Below are 21,254 nucleotides of genomic sequence, written 5' to 3'. Positions count from 1 at the left end.
TCTTTAACCCCTATTGGCAGGCAGCTCTCCCGCTGCAAGACACTCTTGTTTCATTTATCACTTGAGACCCCAGATCCTCCTATGCCTACTGCTATGTGGCTCTTCTACTACTGGGCAAGAGCACCCAGATACTATGAAAGTAAGCAGTGGCCCAGTGGCTCTTTTACCACCAGTGCCACATACCTTTCCTACTGTACCTTCTCACTAAAAACAAAAAGAACAATTGATGGACAGAATGTAGAACAATGTCAAACATTCACCCAAGTACAGAGATCTAGCCCTAAATCCATTGTTTTTATGCTCACCATGCCATTCCAGTTTGGACCCAGCCATATGCAAATCGGTCGTCCCTGAACCCAATGGAAACAGTCCAGCCCGTCCAGCCAGGCCAGGCCCTCCCTGGACTGGAATCAAGCATCCTAGGACCGGTTCTGGGCTTACAGCCCTCATCAGCCAGGATAGCTTGACTCCAGTGGCATGGAAAGCACAGGGCCCACATCTGTGCATACCCATCCCACTCGGGGTGACAAATACAAAAAGAGCAATTGATGGACTGAATGCAGAACAATGTCATACATTCACCCCAGTACAGATATTTGGGACTAAATCCATCATTTTATACTCACCATCCCAATCCAGTTTGGACCCAGCCATATGCAAATCAGTCTTGACCCTGCGCCCAATGAGGACAGTCCAGCCCGAACTGCCAGGCCAGGTCCTCCCTGTACTGGAAACAAGTATCCTAGGACCAGTTTCCCTCATGAGCTTGGATAGCTTGACTCCAGTGGCATGGAGAGCACGGAACCCACGTCTGGGCATACCCGTCCCACTTGGGCTGACAAATGCACAAAGAACAATTGATGGACAGAATGCAGAACAATGTCACACATTCACCCCAGTACAGAGATCTGGGCCTAAATCTATCATTTGTTTGCTCACCATGCCATTGCAGTTTGGACCCAGCCATATGCAAATCAGTCTTGATCCTGCGCCCAATGGGAACAGTACAGCCAAACTGTCAGGCCAGGTCCTCCCTGGAATGGAAACAAGTATCCTAGGAGCTTTCAGCCCTCATAAGCTAGGATAGGTTGACTTCAGTGGCATGGAGCGCACTGGACCCACGTCTGGGCATACCCGTCCCACCCGGGTGACAAATGCAAAAATAACAATTGATGGACAGAATGCCAAACAATGTCATACATTCACCCAAGTACAGAGATCTGGGCCTAAATCCAACGTTTGTTTGCTCACCATGCCATTTCAGTTTGGAAACAGCCATATGCAAATCAGACTTGACCCAGCACCCAATGGGAACAGTACAGCCAAACTGCCAGGCCCGGTCCTCCCTGGAATGGAAACAAGTATCCTAGGACCGGTTTCAGGCTTTCCGCCCTCATCAGCCAGGATAGCTTGACTTCAGTGGCATGGAGCGCACTGGACCCACGTCTGGGCATACCCGTCCCACTCAGGGTGACAAATGCAAAAAGAACAATTTGTGGACAGAATACAATAAAAACAGCAATCTTTTTCATACCTCTCTGCCACTACGAACAATACCACTACCTTCAACACCACTAACATATCACTATTACCACCACTAACATTACCATTTCTATGAACACCACTATCACCATCACATTTATCACCCCTATCACCCCTATTACCAATACTTTTAATACAAACACCAACATTATTATCACAATCACCACCATCACCAATAAAATTTAAATAGATTTCACTGTCTCTAGAATTACCATCACCTTTACCATCACCATTACAAACGTCATTACGAATACCACCACTTCCTTTGCCACCCTTATGTTTACTACCACCATCACTGCCATTAATAACACAACTTTCACCACAACTACCATTACCACCTCCACCTCTACAACTACAACCACTATTATAACTACCCTTACCACCATTACCATAAATACTACTTGTGAGAAACCGGGTTGTTGATTGACTTGGGTGTGAACCCTGGTCAGAAACAACCATCACCCATTGCAGTGTGAATCACAAAACTCACTATATTAACCTGGGCTTAACCCTGGGTGGCTAGGCACAAAAAGCAGTCAGGCTTCACTTAGAGGCAATGTGTAAAGCACTTATGCAGCACACAAACAGTAATAAAGTGAAAACACAGCAAATGAAAATCCCACACTAATATTAGAAAAATAGAATACATTTTACTACACTATTTGACACAAAAACAATAAAAATACAATCAGTAGAACCAGAACTGGGAATTTTTAAAGTCATTGAGGGGCCTCGGGTTGGATCCGTGGTGAATATTTCTATGTTAGAACTTGGGGCCTGTTTTAGTTCTCAGCTGACGGGTTGCTCCATCATAATGGTCCCGTCCGCAGAAATATTAATCCCATAATATGACATGGTATTTATATTTCGGCAGATGGATTGTCTATCGTCTTTCTGATGGAGCAACCCATCCACCGAGATCCAAATCCAGCCCTAGTCTCCTTTTTGGAAGTCAAAAATCTTCAGTGGGAAGAAGCAAAATGCTGTAGCTGAAGACAGTTCCAGGGGCTCAGATACGCCAAGGACAAAGGACTGTTGAGAAGAAGAATGTAGCGGGAGAAGCCACAAAATCCAGCCGACAGGTGATGCACTTCAGGCATATAGGCAAGCAGGTGTAAACTTCAAATTGATTTCTCTATTACTAGATAATGTAAATGTTGGAAACCTATGTTTTTTATCACTCTGCCTTTGTCACAGGGACTGTAATATGGTTTTCTAGCCAAATGTATTCTTTTCACAGAATATGTCCTTGAGTAAATTCCCAGTTCTGGAAATGCCTTTTAGTGGAAGCAAACCTGTATCTCTCATAGTTTGGTTTTAACTGTCTATACAATTTGAGTGGAGACGTTTTTTCACCCAATTCCAGTTTGTCTCAGAACTCATTCTTTGCTCTCAGGCAATCTGTTTTTATTACCTTTATGTCTCTGTGGGCATGGCTTGGAGACATTGCAATGTGTCACACCTACCTCATATAATAAAATATTCATAAGATATACACACATGGGTACATTCAAAGAGGCGATTTTGAATACTATTCTTCATTCGTTGATCTGTTAAACATTAATTCACATTTTGCTTCTAACCGCTTTAGCATTCTAAACTATGAAGCATGTAATTTGGGAGACAAATACTTTAGTCCATGAGATGCTATTCAATTAAATGAAAAAGCATCTATTTCGTTAAAAAAGTAACATTTGGCAAGGGGCGACCAATCGGTCCCCCCGAACGTATGGCAGAGTACCACGATCCCCCCGGGAAGCCATCTTGGGCGGGAGGCGAGTCTCGGCTGGTATGCCCGAAGCGGCGTAGCCGGGGCGCGCCTTTTCCCGCCCTAGAGTGGGTTGGCCTAGACACTGACGCGGCTGGCCACGCCCTTGGGGCAGGCACGGGCGGGTTTACGCCCGCCCTGAAGACGGATAAAAGGAGGAGCAAGACCGGAAAGCATCCTCTTGTTCCTGTGCTCTGAAGCTGCACCTCCTCGCTGCACGTGAGCTCGAGACGGAACGAAGAGCCATTTTTGAGCGTTGTAATCTTTCTCGTTTGTTTTACAGCTACTCTGTCGGAGAATGCCGAAGAAGGCGGGAAAGCGAATGACTACCGAACAGATGCTGCGTGTTCTCATGAAGGAGATGACCGACCTAAAAAGGCGGATGGATAAAAATGAGGAAGGGGGCCCGAAACGGCCTTTGGAGGGAACGGCCCCAGGAGGAAAAGGCAAAAGGCCCAGGAGAGGAGCAGCTGGGGGAGATACCCCGGGTCCCGGTGCCCCGCTCGAAGCACCCACTCCTGTGCCGGAGGAAGGGAATCCGATTCCCGTGGTGGTCACCCCCGTGTCCGGGGAAGACATGCCGCCCGAGCTGGCAGCACAAGTAGCAGCGTGGTTGGGTAAAAGTAACAAGGGCGCCACGGCTGTCGACGCGCAGGTGTTAATGAAGCAACTGCGAGAAACTCGTGAAGCAGCGAAGGTATCCACGCCGGCTGCGGCCGTAGAGAAGCCACAGGGGACGGGTTTGGTCGCAGAGACAGCGTCCAGTTCAGGTAAGCGGCCATTGCCGATTGCGAGGGAAGAGTCGGCTCCCTCTCGAAGGGAGAGGTTGGGTCAGCATGTTCCTTTAGCTATTAAAGAAAAGATATGGGCAGGGGAATATGTGAACATCTTCTCGTTGCTTACTGATCATTATGAGATGGAGCATGTTAAAGGTCAGAAGGATCTCATGCATCCGAGTGTTTGGCGCGCAAAGATGGCCGCCTTTAAGGTTAATGAAAATGTTGGCAATTGGGGCAAGGCATGGGGCATTTTCACATCGATCTTGGGTGAACGGAGGCCCGAATTCCTACCCGAGTTGCCGAGTTATCAGTCACGGATCATGGGGTACTCGGTTTCACACGAGGGTAATCATTGGTTTTGCTATGATAATCTTTTCAGAAAAGCAAAAGAACATGATAAAAACTTAACTTGGGATTGTTATGATTCTGTGTCCTGGTCCAAAATGAAGGAGACTGGTATGTTGAAAGTGCCATTAGTAGGGAGTAATGTGGGCGAATCCTCCCGTCAGTATACGGGGACGCCTTTTCGTTCAGGTACGGGTACCGACAATCACTCGAGGCCTACCGGTAATACAGGTAAAAAGGGGGTTTGTTGGAATTTTAACAGGAGTAAATGTACTAGGCCCCAGGGATCGTGCAAATTTAAACATGAATGTAGCGGGTGTGGGCAATCATCCCATCCTGAGTCCACGTGTAGAGCCAAAACGGGTGATAACGGGGGTAGAGGAGGTGCCAAACAGGTCTAACATAGTCCGAGGGGCGCCTTTACCTACCCCGATTGATACCTTGGCAATGATTCCCTGGCTCAGTGAATACCCGGATCGTGCTTCCGCTGGGGTGTTGCGGAACGGGTTTTCATATGGTTTCCGCATCCCAGTGGGGGACTTTCAGGGTGTGGAAAAATGCAAAAATCAGTTATCGGTCTTGCAGCATACGACCGGGGTACAGGAAAAGATCCGGAAGGAGGTTACTCGAGGTCGAGTCGCCGGTCCGTTTAGTGTACCCCCGGTGGCTAACTTTGTCTGTTCGCCTTTAGGAGTGGTCCCCAAGAAGGACCCGGGTGAGTTTCGGCTGATACATAATTTGTCAGCCCCTCGTGGTCTTTCCGTAAACGAAGCGATAGACCCGGAAATATGTGTTCGGTACGGTACGCATCTTTCGATGAGGCCGTGGCCATTTTGAATCGCCTGGGGCCCGGGGCGCTGATGGCAAAATCTGATATCGAGTCAGCGTTCCGGTTGCTCCCGGTACATCCAGACGATCAGCGTTTACTGGGGTTCATGTTTCAGGGTCAGTATTATATGGATAGATGTATGCCGATGGGATGCTCAATTTCTTGTGCCTATTTCGAGAAATTCAGTAGTTTTTTACAATGGGTCTTCACAAAGAAGACGGGTTTTCAGCATGTGATGCATTATCTCGATGATTTTTTGTTCCTGGGGGCAGCCGGGGATCCGGAATGTGGGCAAGCTTTGGCTGCATTTTGTGTTTTAATGAATCAGTTTGGCGTGCCATTGGCACCAGGTAAGACGGTGGGTCCTTCGACTTGCCTCGAGTTTCTGGGGATCGAGTTAGACTCCGGAGAAGGTTGTTTCCGTTTACCAAGTGATAAAGTGTTTAAGTTCAGGGCATCCCTGCAAATGTGTCTGAGTGAAGCTAAAGTTAAACTGCATCAGTTACAGCAGTTAGTGGGCCAGTTGAATTTTGCCCTAAGAGTTATACCTATGGCCCGCCCCTTTTCCCGTTCGATTGCTCAAGCCATGGTCGGATTGAAGGAGGGCCATCATCGCACGAGGCTCTCGGCCGAGGTCCGCCAGGACATGCGCATTTGGTTGGCATTTCTGGCAGATTTCAATGGTCGAGTCGTCTGGAATAAACCAGCCGTGTCCTCTGAGGAGCTGGGGCTGTGGACAGATTCGGCAGGGAGTGTAGGTTTTGGTGCCATTTTCGGTGCTCGATGGTCTGCACGGAAATGGCCGGCATGGTGGCATAACAGTGGACTGACAAGTAACATTGCTTTCCTGGAACTTCTCCCCATTTTTGTGGCCCTGAGAACGTGGCCCGAAGGGTTTAGAGATCACTCTGTGGTATTTTGGTCTGACAATATGACCGTGGTTGAGTGTATCAATAGTCAGGCAGCACGATGCAAATGGGTTTTGAGGCTGCTCAAGGAGATCGTATTACTGTGTATGCAACTGAATGTGTTATTCAAAGCAAGACATGTCCCTGGGGTAATGAACCAGGCGGCTGATGCCCTTTCTCGTTTTCGTATGCAGGCCTTCTGGGGTTTTCTGCCCACAGCGGACCCGGAGCCGGCACCCTTTCCCCAAGCTCTTTGGTCTCTCGGTGCCCCGAACTTCGTAACCTCGTGGGAGAGAGTTTAGCACCCAGGACGAGGAAGGCATATGAAGGGGCGTTCCGGTCCTATTTAGCCTTTTTGGGGACTGCTAGTGAGGAGCTTTGGGGCCAGGAGGAAGGGGTTGTGAATTTCCTGATGTCATTACATCTGGCAGGAAAGACGGTGGCCACGGCCCAGAGGCATCGGGCTGCCATTTCCTTTGTTGCTAGGGCTCATGGGATCCAGGACCCGACAGCGTCTTTCGTTGTGCAAAAAGCGATACGTGGGTGGCAACGCCTTGAGGGTCGCAGAATAGATGAGAGGCGCCGATAGGTTTGGATAGGTTGGCCCTGTTATTATCCAGACTCCCTACAACATGTTCGTCTCAGTTTGAGACAGTGTTATTCCGAGCCGCTTTTACGCTGGCATTTCATGGGGCTATGCGGGTAAGCGAATTAGTGGCAAGGAACAAGCAGGATGTGACGGGTGGACTGTGCGCAGAGCACGTTCAGATCAGAGGGGAGACGATGACTGTCTCGTTTGTGAGGTCCAAAACCGACCAGAGTGGGATGGGTGAATGCATAATTATACGCAGGATTCCCGGGTCGTCCATGTGCCCAGTGAAGTGTTTAGAGGACTATTTAACACGAAGGGTGGCATCATGGGGGGGACCTTGTTGAGACACGCGGACGCCACCCCACTGACAAGGTTTCAGTTTCAGCGGGTGCTTGCGATGTCGATTACAGCTGCGGGCTTGAACCCGGGCGAATTTGGGACCCATTCCTTTCGGATAGGGGCTGCTACAGAGGCTACAGCCAGGGGTCTGAATGTGGAACAAGTTAAACGTGTGGGGCGTTGGTCCTCCAATTGTTATAAAAGGTATGTGCGTTTGCACATGTTGTGAAGCCGTAATGATGTACTCACGCTTCTTGTTTTTGTTTGGTTTTCAGTTACGCAAGCCTACGAGGCGGGGCGGACTATGCAGTCGACCCAACACCGGACCAGCGGTCAGACATCACCGGCTGTTAAAAAGGAGGTGTGGGTCGTGGGCCACTCATACGTGAGGCGTGCCGCGGACGTATTCAAGGCAGGTGACATGGTGCACGTGGCTGGGGAATACGGGTACAGTGTGTCCTTCTACGGAAAGGGCGGTCTCTGTATTGACCAGTTCCAATCATTTTTCGAGGGTTTGCTAGGGCGGACGAGGTCACCGCCGTCTGTAGTCATAGTACATCTTGGGGGCAATGATTTGGTCACCACTGGTAGACGACTTCTCCTGGAAGCGATGCTTTCCACTGTAAGTTGGTTAGCGAGGAGAGTTCCAGGGTGCACGATTGCATGGTCCCATATGATCCCACGAAAAGTGTGGCGGGGGGCTTTTTCGGTTTCTGCTCTTAATCACTCTGTGAGAAAAATGAATAACAAAGTAAGTAGGTTGTTCCGTTCCAATGCACTGCATTCTATCGCGCATGGATGTATTAATGATGACAGTATGTACTTGGGGGATGGTGTTCATTTGTCTCGGATGGGGAATGAGTTACTCATAGGAGACTTCATAGCTTGGCTGAAGACGTTAAACATGACCTTTAGGTAGGAGTGTGGTGGGGGGTCCGGATAGCCGGTCAACTATCCGGACCTGTGGCGGTAAGGTCATGATCGGTGAGCACTAATTGGAAGATCCCTATGAGTGGGCGTCACCCATTACGGATGGGGGCGCTCGGGGGAGGTGGCCATTGGCCCCTCAACGGGGAGGCGGTCCCTTCTAAGGATGGGTCGCCGAAAGGAAAGGGAAGGCGGTCAAGGCCCCTTCATGGGTAGGAGGGGTTACAGCCCCCACCTGGGGAATTTCCCGGGGCCAGTACGTCTGCGACGGCAGATGTGGTAAGTTGTGTGGGGTTTGGGGGGGGGTCTACGCTACCTTCTAGATACCTCACACGAGTCCTCGTACGACCTTTAAGTGGCGTCGAGTTTTATTGGGGCCCCCGTCAAGTCAAGGGAAATTGGTAGTTGCACTTGAGGTAAGCCTCCGTGCCGCCCCTCTCAAGTGAGGGGGATATGTCTGGGTTAGGGATCTTGACACCGGTTACGACCTTGCCGTTGGCCCTTAAACGTTAGGATGTACAATTTCAAAAGTTAAGTAAATGTTTGGTAGGATGTTAGTTCGGCTAGGAGAACCTTTGTACTAGAGGATATGTTAAGGTTAGCCAACATCGCAATGTGGTAATGAAATTGTACATAATATGAAACTGTTTATTTTAATGTTTTAATTTTGTTTCATATTTTAATAAATACGGCCCGGGAGGGTCACTCCCTCCCGTCTCCAAAAACTTCAGAAATGTTTCCGGTTTCCCATCCTTGGGGATTGTGTTGAGAGGGGGTGGCGGGTATCTCAGCCATATGGCAAGGGGCGACCAATCGGTCCCCCCGAACGTATGGCAGAGTACCACGATCCCCCCGGGAAGCCATCTTGGGCGGGAGGCGAGTCTCGGCTGGTATGCCCGAAGCGGCGTAGCCGGGGCGCGCCTTTTCCCGCCCTAGAGTGGGTTGGCCTAGACACTGACGCGGCTGGCCACGCCCTTGGGGCAGGCACGGGCGGGTTTACGCCCGCCCTGAAGACGGATAAAAGGAGGAGCAAGACCGGAAAGCATCCTCTTGTTCCTGTGCTCTGAAGCTGCACCTCCTCGCTGCACGTGAGCTCGAGACGGAACGAAGAGCCATTTTTGACCCACCCACCAGCCCCTGAAGACAGCGTGTGGTTTTTAATAAAGTTTGATTGATAATTCTGATTTTCGTTTACAGGTTGCGGTATTATCGTGAAGATTTTGAGTATGCAATAAAGAATGATCGTTTTGTGTTATGTTTTGCAAATAAAGTAATTCTGCTTTAGTGTTCATCAGTAGGCATGCTTTGAATAAAGTTGTTGTTGCTACTGTCTGTTATTCTTAGTTTTAGTATTTAGTTATCTTTGTTGTATTTATTTTGGTCGGGCGGTAAGGTCATGATCGGTGAGCACTAATTGGAAGATCCCTATGAGTGGGCGTCACCCATTACGGATGGGGGCGCTCGGGGGAGGTGGCCATTGGCCCCTCAACGGGGAGGCGGTCCCTTCTAAGGATGGGTCGCCGAAAGGAAAGGGAAGGCGGTCAAGGCCCCTTCATGGGTAGGAGGGGTTACAGCCCCCTCCTGGGGAATTTCCCGGGGCCAGTACGTCTGCGACGGCAGATGTGGTAAGTTGTGTGGGGTTTGGGGGGGGGGGTCTACGCTACCTTCTAGATACCTCACACGAGTCCTCGTACGACCTTTAAGTGGCGTCGAGTTTTATTGGGGCCCCCGTCAAGTCAAGGGAAATTGGTAGTTGCACTTGAGGTAAGCCTCCGTGCCGCCCCTCTCAAGTGAGGGGGATATGTCTGGGTTAGGGATCTTGACACCGGTTACGACCTTGCCGTTGGCCCTTAAACGTTAGGATGTACAATTTCAAAAGTTAAGTAAATGTTTGGTAGGATGTTAGTTCGGCTAGGAGAACCTTTGTACTAGAGGATATGTTAAGGTTAGCCAACATCGCAATGTGGTAATGAAATTGTACATAATATGAAACTGTTTATTTTAATGTTTTAATTTTGTTTCATATTTTAATAAATACGGCCCGGGAGGGTCACTCCCTCCCGTCTCCAAAAACTTCAGAACTGTTTCCGGTTTCCCATCCTTGGGGATTGTGTTGAGAGGGGGTGGCGGGTATCTCAGCCATAGTAATTGGACATAAAGATGGATTAACTAATTTTCTTTCTATCTTCTGTCTACTTCAATAGGATGTGGTACTAGAAGCAATATGTTACCTATTGAGAAATGAATCCATTTTTAAAGGCAATAATGTTCACAATTGTGCTGAACCAATAATTTTCCTAAGAAACATTGATGATTCACATTCTTCTCAAAGAGAACATGGGTGATTTTGTGAGAAGACTGGTTTGTAGAAGGAGACAGTGTTTAGGTTATAAAAGAGTGCTTCATATCTGGAAAAACTAACAATCAATCAGGAGATTTAAGCCTTGTATAGATTGCCATTTAAAAAAATTGAAGAATTAATTATTCCAGAAGATCATATTTAATCAGCTGGGATCTGTGACTTTTGAGGGTATCAGGAAATCCGTTCTTTATTTGTAGGGGGTAATAGATCTTTAATCAAGTAAATAACTACTTGACAAAACAGGGTTCAAGTAAATATGGAACTACTTGACAAACAGGGTTGATAAAGAAACATACTATGCCTTTATGATAGATGGGACCACATTTGAGTGTGAACAAAAATATGTGAATAGAGGCAAGATTGAACAAAACATGTATGTATACACAAAGGAAGTAACAGTAAATAAGTTCATACATAAACAAACGTCTTGTATAAAATAGCAACTTGCCTTGTTACATAAAACAATTAAACGCTTATAAAATATTTCAGTTGGAACGTGTACCTACCATCAATTGTTTCTGTATTTGCAATGCTTGTGACATCGTTCATAGCTAGATTAAACATAAAGAATTAGTAGCCTGTCTGAGAAAGCATGTGGATTTCGGTGTAACTTTTATCAAAACAAACAACATATACAGTGGGCAAAGTATTACAATTTCAGTTTATGAAGTAATTAAAAAAGACCATTTGTTACAGAAAACAAATGTCATTAGTTCAATGAGAGACAATTACCATTTTCATGTTCATTTTCCGCTATACAAACATGGCCTGCAACGTCCATAAACGTACTTTTAGGCTTAAGTTCCTGATCCAAAGGTGTTGACTATTTTGCCAGTGTAAACCAACATTAGCATGTACTCCATCTCAGTTGTTAAATGTTGCTCATATACAAATAGCCCCTTGCCCCAATACGTCTAAATTTTTCTGAGCTCAAACGTTGTCTGTACCAAGTCATGTATTCTTAATGACATTCTTACTCTCCAGGGCTTTGCAACACAAAGGCATCCTTTATGCTGTAGTAAGATATGGAAAAAACTGGCCCACATATTGCGTTTATTACTATTGATTTCTTTCAAGTTGATTTCGTATTAAGATTATGTTAGAAAGTAACAGTTTTGGGTATGTTCACCCCCATTTTTTGGTACTGAATGGAACTGGTGGTAGCTGACTCTGACTGTGTCCTGGGATCTGTAAGTGGGGCCCAGGGCCAGTGCTATTTTAAACACAAAGACATACATTGAGGTACATTTATAATTTGCATGCCCTACCCTATAAGCCCCTAGTAGATAGTAGGGCCAGGGGATGAAAACGACCTGTAAGTCCCTAATATATAGTAAGGCATGGCGGTTTAGAGGCCAGCAGCCTTCGTTGCACTGCTAAGAGCCCACGGTCATCTTAAAAGTGTCTCTGTTTTACAACACAGCTTTTAAGAGTAAAATTCACTGCAAACTCGAATTCGGTGGTATGGGCACTTCGAAAGTGATAATCTACCTTATTTTAAATTTTTTTAATTAACACCAATGTCACCCCTGGTAGTTCCAGGGGCGATAGCGGGGTTATGTAACTATAAGCAGGGCCCTTATAAAATAGGTTTTATAAACCCTGGTGAGTGAAAGCTTGCCATTCTATTTTACCCTAGTGTCGGAAATTCACAGAAAATTCAACTTTGATGCTATGGGTACTGTGAAATAAAAAACAAAATCGTTTTTGCATAGTAGGAACCCCCATGTCTCCCCTAAGTGTTCCAGGGATAGGGGTCCTGTATTTATGAGTAGGGGCTTTATTAATGCGGTTTTAAAAACCCTTGTGAGAAAGAAATTGCACATTTAATTTTTTTCTTCTGTGAGATAATTGGCCTCATAGTGCGATCAGTGGAGTTTTAAGGGGTTGACCAAGTGCACTGTGGAAAGCAAAGTCCAGGATTGCCAAGGACCATTTAGGAGATTCCATACCCTTGGATTTGTGTATTAGACAATTGAAACCCACCAGGAGACCTTGCGGAAGGACCTCCAGAGGTTTGGGAACGTTTGGGAAACTTTTTGAAAAAAGCCCAAGGAGGTGACTGACCCAACGCTCTGAGCCCAGCCAGCCACCATCAACCGAGACCCTGCCCGGATTCCAGTTTTGTCCCGCTGAAGAGCTCCAGCAGTTCGACTTCCAGAGTTTGACTGGTAGCTCCCTGAAAGTCAAGCTGGCAAACACTCACCCAATGCAGACTGGTAGAGAGCAGTCAGGGCCCTTGGAGGAAAAAAACTCATAAAAACTGTCTAAGTCTGAAGGTCAAATTTTGACCGAGGGGATTTTTATTGTGTGTTGTGTCTTACGTATTCAATGTATTGGTGTTTAAATGCTTTACATGCCTGTATTCTAAGCCTTATTTCTCGGTGTCAGCTACCAAGGGTTGAGCAAGAAACTAATTAATAGAGTCCCTAATTAGGGCCCAGTACCATGTTGATGACCTTGTAGCTGGTGTTAGGCACCTACCTACCATTCCCTATACCCCACCTTCCAAGATAAAATGTACAGAATAAAAAAAGTTCATGCCTGTTTCTAGAGAGGTCTCAGCATTGCTTCCACTACAAACAGAGTTGGAGGGAGCCATTTTGTTCATGCCGTCATTGCTAGGCAGACCTATTTTAGATTCGGATAAATTTCAACAAAGACTGACAACACCTTGATGGGTCCTGGGTTGCCTAGTCAATGGTAGGGGGTGAGAAAACTCATTTGTAGAATGAGACGGTGTTTAGGTTAGGAGGCAAAAAAAATACACCTTTAATTTTTCCTGGATTTCACACAATCCATTTAGGATGCCTGGAGGAAATTTCTTCCTGTCATGAAGGAACTGCAAGAACTCTGCCTACGATAAGCCATGCTGTACCCAGACAACTTTGATTCACCTTGAAGGGCAAGACTTTAGTATTTTCGGACTCTGTGGGCACTCTTACCTTCCTCCAGAAACAGGCACCATCACGTGACACCACATCACCTCAGGACAGGGCCATGTCTATGTTGTCCCTTGACAAGATTGAGTAATGGTTCCACTGAGTGGACTGTCTAAATTAAGCCAACCTGGAGAGCCTACGCCTTCCATGTGCCTCATAGCAATCCCTTGTTTTAATTTGGACTTGATGCAAATGAGTAAGAGGTGGGGTTTTACGGGGCGCTTTAAGTTAGCCCTGTTAAGGCAGGGAAGTATATTATGATGCTGCGATGTAATGATGTTTACATGTTCACTCAGAATAATCGGTACAATGTTCCATTAGCTGCCATTGTGGGGACCCCGGGCTTTAAGCCCCAGTGGAGACAAGATTTGCTATCAATTACTTTTTCTTTGGTAGAAAACTATAGTTGTATGGGTTCAACTGTTCTGGGTTTTCCCGAGGAGCATGAGTCCTGGTGTGAGTGGGGGAGGGAACAGGAATTTGTTCTAAATAAAAAAGGTAATGATACATTTTTTTTTGTAAAGATTTTTATTGAAGTACTTGACATTCTACATCGAAACAAATGATACACGATGGAAAATAAGACTTTAACACTTTAACATAACCCATATAATGAAAAAAACAAAACGTATTTGTACTTTTCTTTCTCTATTGACAAGCGTATCCACTAATCAAAATATGATTCCCATATTTTAGAAAATGTTCTCAACCCCCCAATCCTTTGTGCATATACATATTCACTTTTCCTGACTCTTTTAATTTTTTGAAACCACTCATCTGCAGTAGGAACCGTTTCTGACCTCCAATACTGAAGTAACAATGATCTTGCCACTGCAATTACGATATAAACAAGTTTAGCTAGCGATTCAGACAACTTAAGTTCTGGATCAAAGCCATATAGTATTACATTAACATAGCAGGGAACGAAAATCTTTAAATAATGTTGAAGCAAAACAAAGATTTCCTGCCAAAATATCCTAATTTTAGGACAACGGACCATTATATGAGACCAATTAGCAAGATCTTGTTGTCTACATCTAAAACAGTTAGATGGAGTGTGAAGATACATTTTAGAAATAACCGCTGGAGTGCGATATAAGAGCCATTTACTAAAGAAAAGCATTATTGGACAATCGGCGCCTCTCAAAACATTGAAATTAAATTTGTTTATGGTTTTCCATGTATTAAGAGTCAACTCCGAATTTTGGTGTTTCTGCCAGAGCAGGGTTTTCAACGTTGATAAAGTTTGTGAAAAATGGATCATGAATATCTTTGAATGAGATGGTAAGTTTAATCCCGGGGAATTTTTTGCTGATAGGCACGTATAAATTGATTCATAAATCCCTGGGACAAATTGATCTAGCACAGATCAGTCAATCTTCTCATCTGACTAATGATCTTTTCTTACACTCGTGCTTTAAGAACCCCGGAGAGTGGAGAAGCTGCTTAGCGCAAAGTAGGGATGGAGACTTAAATTCTAAAGCGGAAAGGTAATGATATATGATGCACAGTTTTCTTGGCACTCAAAACTATGGCTCCTAATCCTTCAGCCACCATTTCCCCTCAATGTTTATGGCCAGCAGGAATGACATCATCGACGCCCAATTGAAAATAGTCATGTTAAATGTGCGAGCCTTAACAATCCCCGTAATTGCAGGCAAGTCCTTGACTATTTGGCCTGACATGCGGTGGACATTATATGGTTGCAGAAAGCACATATCCCCTTTGGCTGTGTGACTAACACGGCTCTAATTAGGGCACTCACATACTTCGCCTTCTACCCCAGAGGATTTGCAATCCTTATTAAAACGTGTGTACATTTTCAACACATTAATACAATAGCAGAGCCAGAGGGCAGATTTCTTAATCAGTAGTGAATGGTCAACTACATACAACTCACCCTTCTAGATATATTTGGACCAAATACAGACAGCCCCAATTATTTCCATTCAATATTGAAACATTCTATGGCGACTGACCCATTCATGATTATATCGGTGGGCCGACCACAATCTTATCCTTAACATGGAACTTGACTGCTCAACTGTAATGAGAGATGGCAAAGGAGAGCTCAGGATGTGTTCTTGCGTGCTATGAAGCACTTTGACTTGGTAGACCTCTAGAGATAAAAAAAAACCAACAAGAGAATACATATTTCATTCATCAGTGCATGACTCCTCCTCCTGCATTGATTTCTGGGTGGGTACCAAAGACGTGCTGCACTGGACAAGAGAGATCATTCGCCTCACCAGGATGCTATTGGACCACTCCTCAGTGGTGCTCTACCTGGAAATGCCAAGTAGATGGCACCAGACATATATGTGACGCATCCAAAACAAGAACCATCTGGATGTAGCAGGAAGAAATACAGCAGGCCATTAGGGACTATCAATACAGTTTTATAGATACAGAAAGGCTCAGTTATGTTTGTTGTCACCCTGTAGGAAACTCTCAAGTCTGTTATTTACAAGGAATAAAATGCAAAGGGAAATGGTATCCTAAAATTGATTTGACCGACTTTCTATACTGGAACAGGAATTGCATACTCCGGAGCAACACTATGACTCAGCTCAAGCTAGGAAAACCCTGGACCACATGCACACTAAACTATTGGAATTTAAACAGGAGGCAGACAGTGAGCAGAAATGTTTGAGCAAATACGGGCTAGTTTGGAGAGGGGTCACACCGGTGGCTCTACTTAAATCTAGTTGGGTCGCAACTTACATTCCTCGCATATGCACATCTGAAGGGCATATTGAGCATTATTCCACCAGCATTATAGACCCATTTGCTGCCTTCTATAAAGAATTGTATACTTCCAAGTCATAGGTGGCACCTTCTCACATCCACAAACACCTCGACAAGTCACCCCCGGCATGGATGGAGCTTGAGGACCGCAATACTTTATGTCAACCTACTATTGAAGAGATTACATCAGTGATTAAACAACATATAAATGGTATTGCTCCTGGCAATTATGGCCTTTCCAAGAATTAGAAGGAATACAAAGAGGAACTATCCCCCTTGCTATTGGAGGTCTATGAGAAAGCCTACAGAGCAGGGAAACTCCCACAACCATGAGAGAAGCCATAGTAATAACTCTCCTAAAACTAGGCAAGCCCCCAGACTGGTGTGACTCTTATCGACCTCTTTCACTTATTAATATGGATAGTAAGATCCTGGCCAAGATACTAGCAAACAGGCTGCTTGACAGGTCAGGCCAGATCAATCTGGTTTCATGCAAGGTTGTTCCGCCATTGACAACCTTAGATTATGATTTGCTCTCACCCACCAATTTAACCGCGATTTAAAAGCTGTGGCCACATTTATGGGTGCTGCAAAAGCATTCATCACCATTGATTGGTCATTTCTGCTAGGATTATTGGACAGAATAGGACTCAGAAGGCTATAGTGAAATGGGTCATGCTCATCTACACAGGCCCCATGGCTCGGGTAAAGGTTAACTTATGGGGTTCCCCCTCCATTCCAGGTCAGCAGAGGAATGTGGCTGAGTTGTGCCTTATCCCCAATCTTGTTTGCTCTTGTGGTGGAGCCTCTGGCCGGTGTCCCTTTGGGCGTTTCATTGTGAACAGGGAATCAATATGGGAAATCATTACACTCTGTTATCAATATATGCAGACGATACCATGCTAGTGGTGAGGGGCCCAGAAGTGAATTTTATGCCCCATTATTAATGTATTTATACAATTTGGATTTAGACCTGGGTTGCAGATCAATCAGTCAAAATCCATCATTGTTAAACCCCACCCTAACATAGATTACCAGCTGCAATGGGAGATGGGACCTGGAATAAACATATCATAGTAATGCAGTGGCCACGTGCCCCCCATAGCCGCAGGACCCGTCACCTCACCAGGGCACATCAATGTTTTTTTTAAAAAAGGGGAAGGCCCTATGGCCTTCCCTGCTACTCTGGGGGAACATCACCTCCCTGGGCAAAAATAAATAATGATGTGTGAGGGGGCTCCAGTTCCCTCCACCCAGCTCCAGGGACCGCCACCTTACCGGGGCATAAACACATGAATGAAGGGGGTCCTTTGCGGCCCCGGGGATCACCACCTCCTGCGGGCACATTTTAATATGTTAGAGGGACTGCGTGCCTCCCCTCCTGGAGCCCTAGATGTTGCTAGAGACCGCTACCCCCCTTGGCCAGCTTCAGTAATATCATCGGGTGCCCACCCCAGGACATTGCAGTTTGCTATGGCATTGCAAAAACACTACTCCCGCCATGCAATAGCAAACAAGTGGTCCTCTTTAAAGAAGCAAGAGTATTCTGCTCTCACTTGCTCAGGGTGCAGCACTTTGCTTTTAACACCCAGGGAGCTGCATGATAGAAGCTCCCTGTGTGTAAAAAGCAATGCCAGCTTCAGCAGGAGGCGGGGAGCCGGCCAGGACCCTGGAAGTCTTCAGGTTCCCCCACGGTCCCCAATGTGGACAAATTCACAGATTTATGTATTCATTCACCAAGCAAATGAGTTTCAAGTTTTAATTTATTTGATTTATTTCTCTACTGAGAACAACAAATATTTATACAAAAGAATAAAAATACATTAAGTATAAAAAATTGCTTAATTACTAGGTAATTATTCTAATACCATTTAAAAAAAGTTTACAAAAATTAAAAAAGATTATAACACAAATTTATTGGGAGGTGACTTAAAAAGCGAGATCAAGATCTGAACAGTTGTGCTATTACATTTTGTTTTGAATCGGTTTTAAGAACCGCTTTCTAGCATCTACAACTGTTGAGTTAGGGCAAACAAGCAATACATGTTTCAAGTCTTGCACACATCCATTGCAGAGGTCACATGAACTGCCGGCATTTTCATTAAAAGTCCATTTAGAAGTAAATGATTGAAGAGGGAGAATCCCGAGCCGAAGTGATATTATGCAACATGTGACTCCATTCAAGTTAAACCGAATATACTGTTGCAATTTCTTATATTATATTGTCTCAGCATACAGTTCGTAATGATGCAATTTAGTACAATGTTGAATATCAAATTCATAAATTATCCTTGGTGTTAAATGTTTTAGGAAGAGTCTCAGATGTGCAGGAGTTCAGGATTGCAACAATTTTGACTAAAAACGTACTTCGATGATCCTTGGTCAAAAGTCCACGCTTTTAATAAAGATCTTAAGGTGCCTTGTTCTGCGTGTACAAGGTTATATGCCCATTTTAAGATGTTGGTAATACCTCTGGCATATGAGCTGACTAAGGAGAGCTCTAGGCGTAGAGCTTGTACAGGAACTGCATTATGTATTTTAATCTGTTTCCGGAGGATTTTCCCTTCGTTAAGTTGTGTTTGTTGCCATTGCCTTATTGGGATATATTCGAGAGCATACAATAAGATTGGTGGGATCTTGTGACTAAAAACCTGGAGAAGAGAAGTAAAGTGCCTGTGCCCGGTGGAGGAATATAATCATTGGAGTGCCCCAACGTGAACATCTGCTTTGCTGCCCAAGTGCTGCAGATGAGGGGAGTTTTGTTAAGATTGTGTAAAAATTTGCCCTAATTAGGTATATTCCTTTACGACTTCTAGCGATTCTCTCCGTACTGTCCAGTTATATTTTGTGTATTGTTTCCTTCCTCTAAACGGAACGATTTCCGTTTTCATTATGTTTGGCACTAGAAAGTTTTCTTCTGTATATTTGGTCAGTGCTGTTAAGTTCCTTTGAAGGCTGAATGGTGTAAGGTCGAGGATGACCACATCACCTGCATACATCATGATATGAATTTTGTATGATGATATTTTTATGGGAAAGTTGATGACATGTATAAAACATTCCGGAAAATCACTGAGCTATAAAGAGAACAGGAGGGGAGCTAAAAGGCAACCTTGCCTGAGACCATTTGGTATATCAATTGGGCGAGTAAGTCCTTTCTCTTTCCCCATTTGCACTTGACACCATGTTTCCGAGTATAGTGAAGTGATTATATGCAGCAGGTTGTCCAGGATTCCCAATTTTCTGAGCTTGCTCCAAAGAGTTGGTCTATCCACTCTTTCGAATGCTGTCCTAAAATCGACGAAGACCGACTAGACGACCTGTGATTTTGAGACCACATATTTATCTATTATTGTGTGCCACACTGCTATGTTGTCGGTTACAGAATGTTTTTGTCGGAACCCAGCTTGGTCTAGCGGTATTAATACTGTTGAAATAGCCCATTCTTTAAGATGTTTGAGAATACTTGCAGCAAAGATCTTCACTGTTGCGTCCAACAGGGCGATCTGTCCGTAATTGCTGGCAAGCAACCGAGAGCCCTTCTTATAGATTGGGATCACTATGCTCCCCTTCCAAGATTTTGGGATTTCGCCAGTAGAAAAGCAATGGGAAAAAAGTGGGGCTAGAAACGTACTCCATTCTTTTGGATTGCTTTGCAGGACCTTTATTGGGATCTGATCACGGCCCATTGCAGCTGACAATCTTCCAGTTTATATTAAATGTTTGATTTGCAGAGGAGATGGAGCACCATTGTCTAGAGTAATTTCTCCAATCTTGCTTGAAACATGGATCGCACTTGCTTTCCTCAGGTTACTTAAAAATGATTTCCATTCGGTTGGGGGAACTGGTGAGGCGTGCAAAGTTTTTTTGTGCCTGTTTCTTTAGCAATTAGACTCCAGTAAACATTTTTATTTTTTTGTTTGGCTCCAATCTGAATGTCCACCCATTTGTGGTCCTGCATAGTTTTTTGGTTTTCTTTTTCCCTCCTGCAGCATTTTTTTAGAATGTTGATTTTGTGTTGTCTTGTTTCAGAGAATTGAAAGAATTGTGCCTGTATTAGTTTATTTAATTCAATTGCTCTTGTATCTAAGTCCCTTCATTTATGTTTTCCTGAATGTGAACTTCAGGGTTTTAAGTACTGGGTAGACATGTTTCAAGCTTTCCCCTAAAGCTCTTCTTCAGGACCACATGAGGATCATCCACATGCGTACCACTCCTAAAGAATCATGTGAATAGGAAACAATAGGATGCACACCTAATGTGTGTTCACCTGATACTTAATACATACAGTTGTACATTGACACACTGTATTTTTGTTTAGGCAGAAACATGCCTCATGATCTGCAGGGGTAGAGGGGCTTGTAGTCACACCTTGGTCAAAGCACTCCTCTTGGAAAATGACCTGATGGCACCCCTAGAGACCGCGTCTCGAAAGCGGGAAAGCAGTAAACATGTTGACCCAGTACTAGGGACACCATACTCATTACACAATATTAGTTCACTAGCTAGGTATTTTTAACCTATATTTCCCACTCCACATCACTGCACCACCCATATTTTCTAAAAACGAAGTGCTCCTACATAGTTGGCAAGTCGCAGCATGCCTCAATACACAGCGGATTTAGAGGACCCCAATGATGAAGCGTGCCACCTAGGGATAACCCTGGTAAGTGAGGGGACTCTGGAAAATTTCTAGAAAGAGGATTTTTCACACATATTTATTGTAATACCCGTTCTTCCTATGGTTTGGTTTCTAATTCTGGTATTCCGGATGTTGTGGAACCAAATATATTTTTCTAAACCTGTGGAGAGCCTTTTGTTGTGGTGTTTTTCTGTGTTGCTGGGGTGTGTGGTACACAACTACTTTACACATTACTTCTAGGTATAAGCCTCTCTGCTCTGCGTCAAGCTACCAAAGGGCAGGTACTGGGCCCGCGAGGGTGGTCTGAGCCTCACTCGGAATAGAAGGGTGGTCCCTGTTTGATCAAGGGTGCATACCCCTGACAATCAGAGACCCCATTTCCAACAACTTCCATTTCTGTCTTTGGCATATATTGTAGTTAACAAAGATAGTGTAAGGGATAAGTGATATCAGTTGTGCAAAGGTATCCTTCATTAGGATTTCCAATACTACCCCGCTCAGTGTGCCTAAGTCCTTGCTACCACAGTGCAC

General features: G+C 44.9%; 1 protein-coding gene across 9 annotated transcripts in view; it reads right to left on the bottom strand.

Moving 5' to 3' along the window:
- Positions 1-21,254, bottom strand: part of LOC147712238 (scavenger receptor cysteine-rich domain-containing protein DMBT1-like) — a 685,888-nt gene that overhangs the window by 395,743 nt on the left and 268,891 nt on the right. For 8 of the 9 annotated variants that reach the window (XR_015295985.1, XR_015295986.1, XM_086922971.1 and 5 more), the window contains one exon: positions 10,898-10,942. The exons of the other annotated variant lie outside the window; for it this stretch is intronic. Coding sequence is in view for 6 of the 8 variants with exons in the window: in XM_086922971.1 (XP_086779097.1) it covers positions 10,898-10,942 (45 nt within the window). In the remaining 2 variants the exon portion in view is untranslated. The remainder of the gene's footprint in view (positions 1-10,897; positions 10,943-21,254) is intronic. 9 annotated transcript variants of the gene reach the window in all.

Source organism: Lissotriton vulgaris, chromosome 5 (assembly GCF_964263255.1).
Source record: "Lissotriton vulgaris chromosome 5, aLisVul1.2, whole genome shotgun sequence".
Classification (NCBI taxonomy): Eukaryota; Metazoa; Chordata; class Amphibia; order Caudata; family Salamandridae; genus Lissotriton; species Lissotriton vulgaris.
This window is presented reverse-complemented; position numbering and strand designations above follow the sequence as displayed.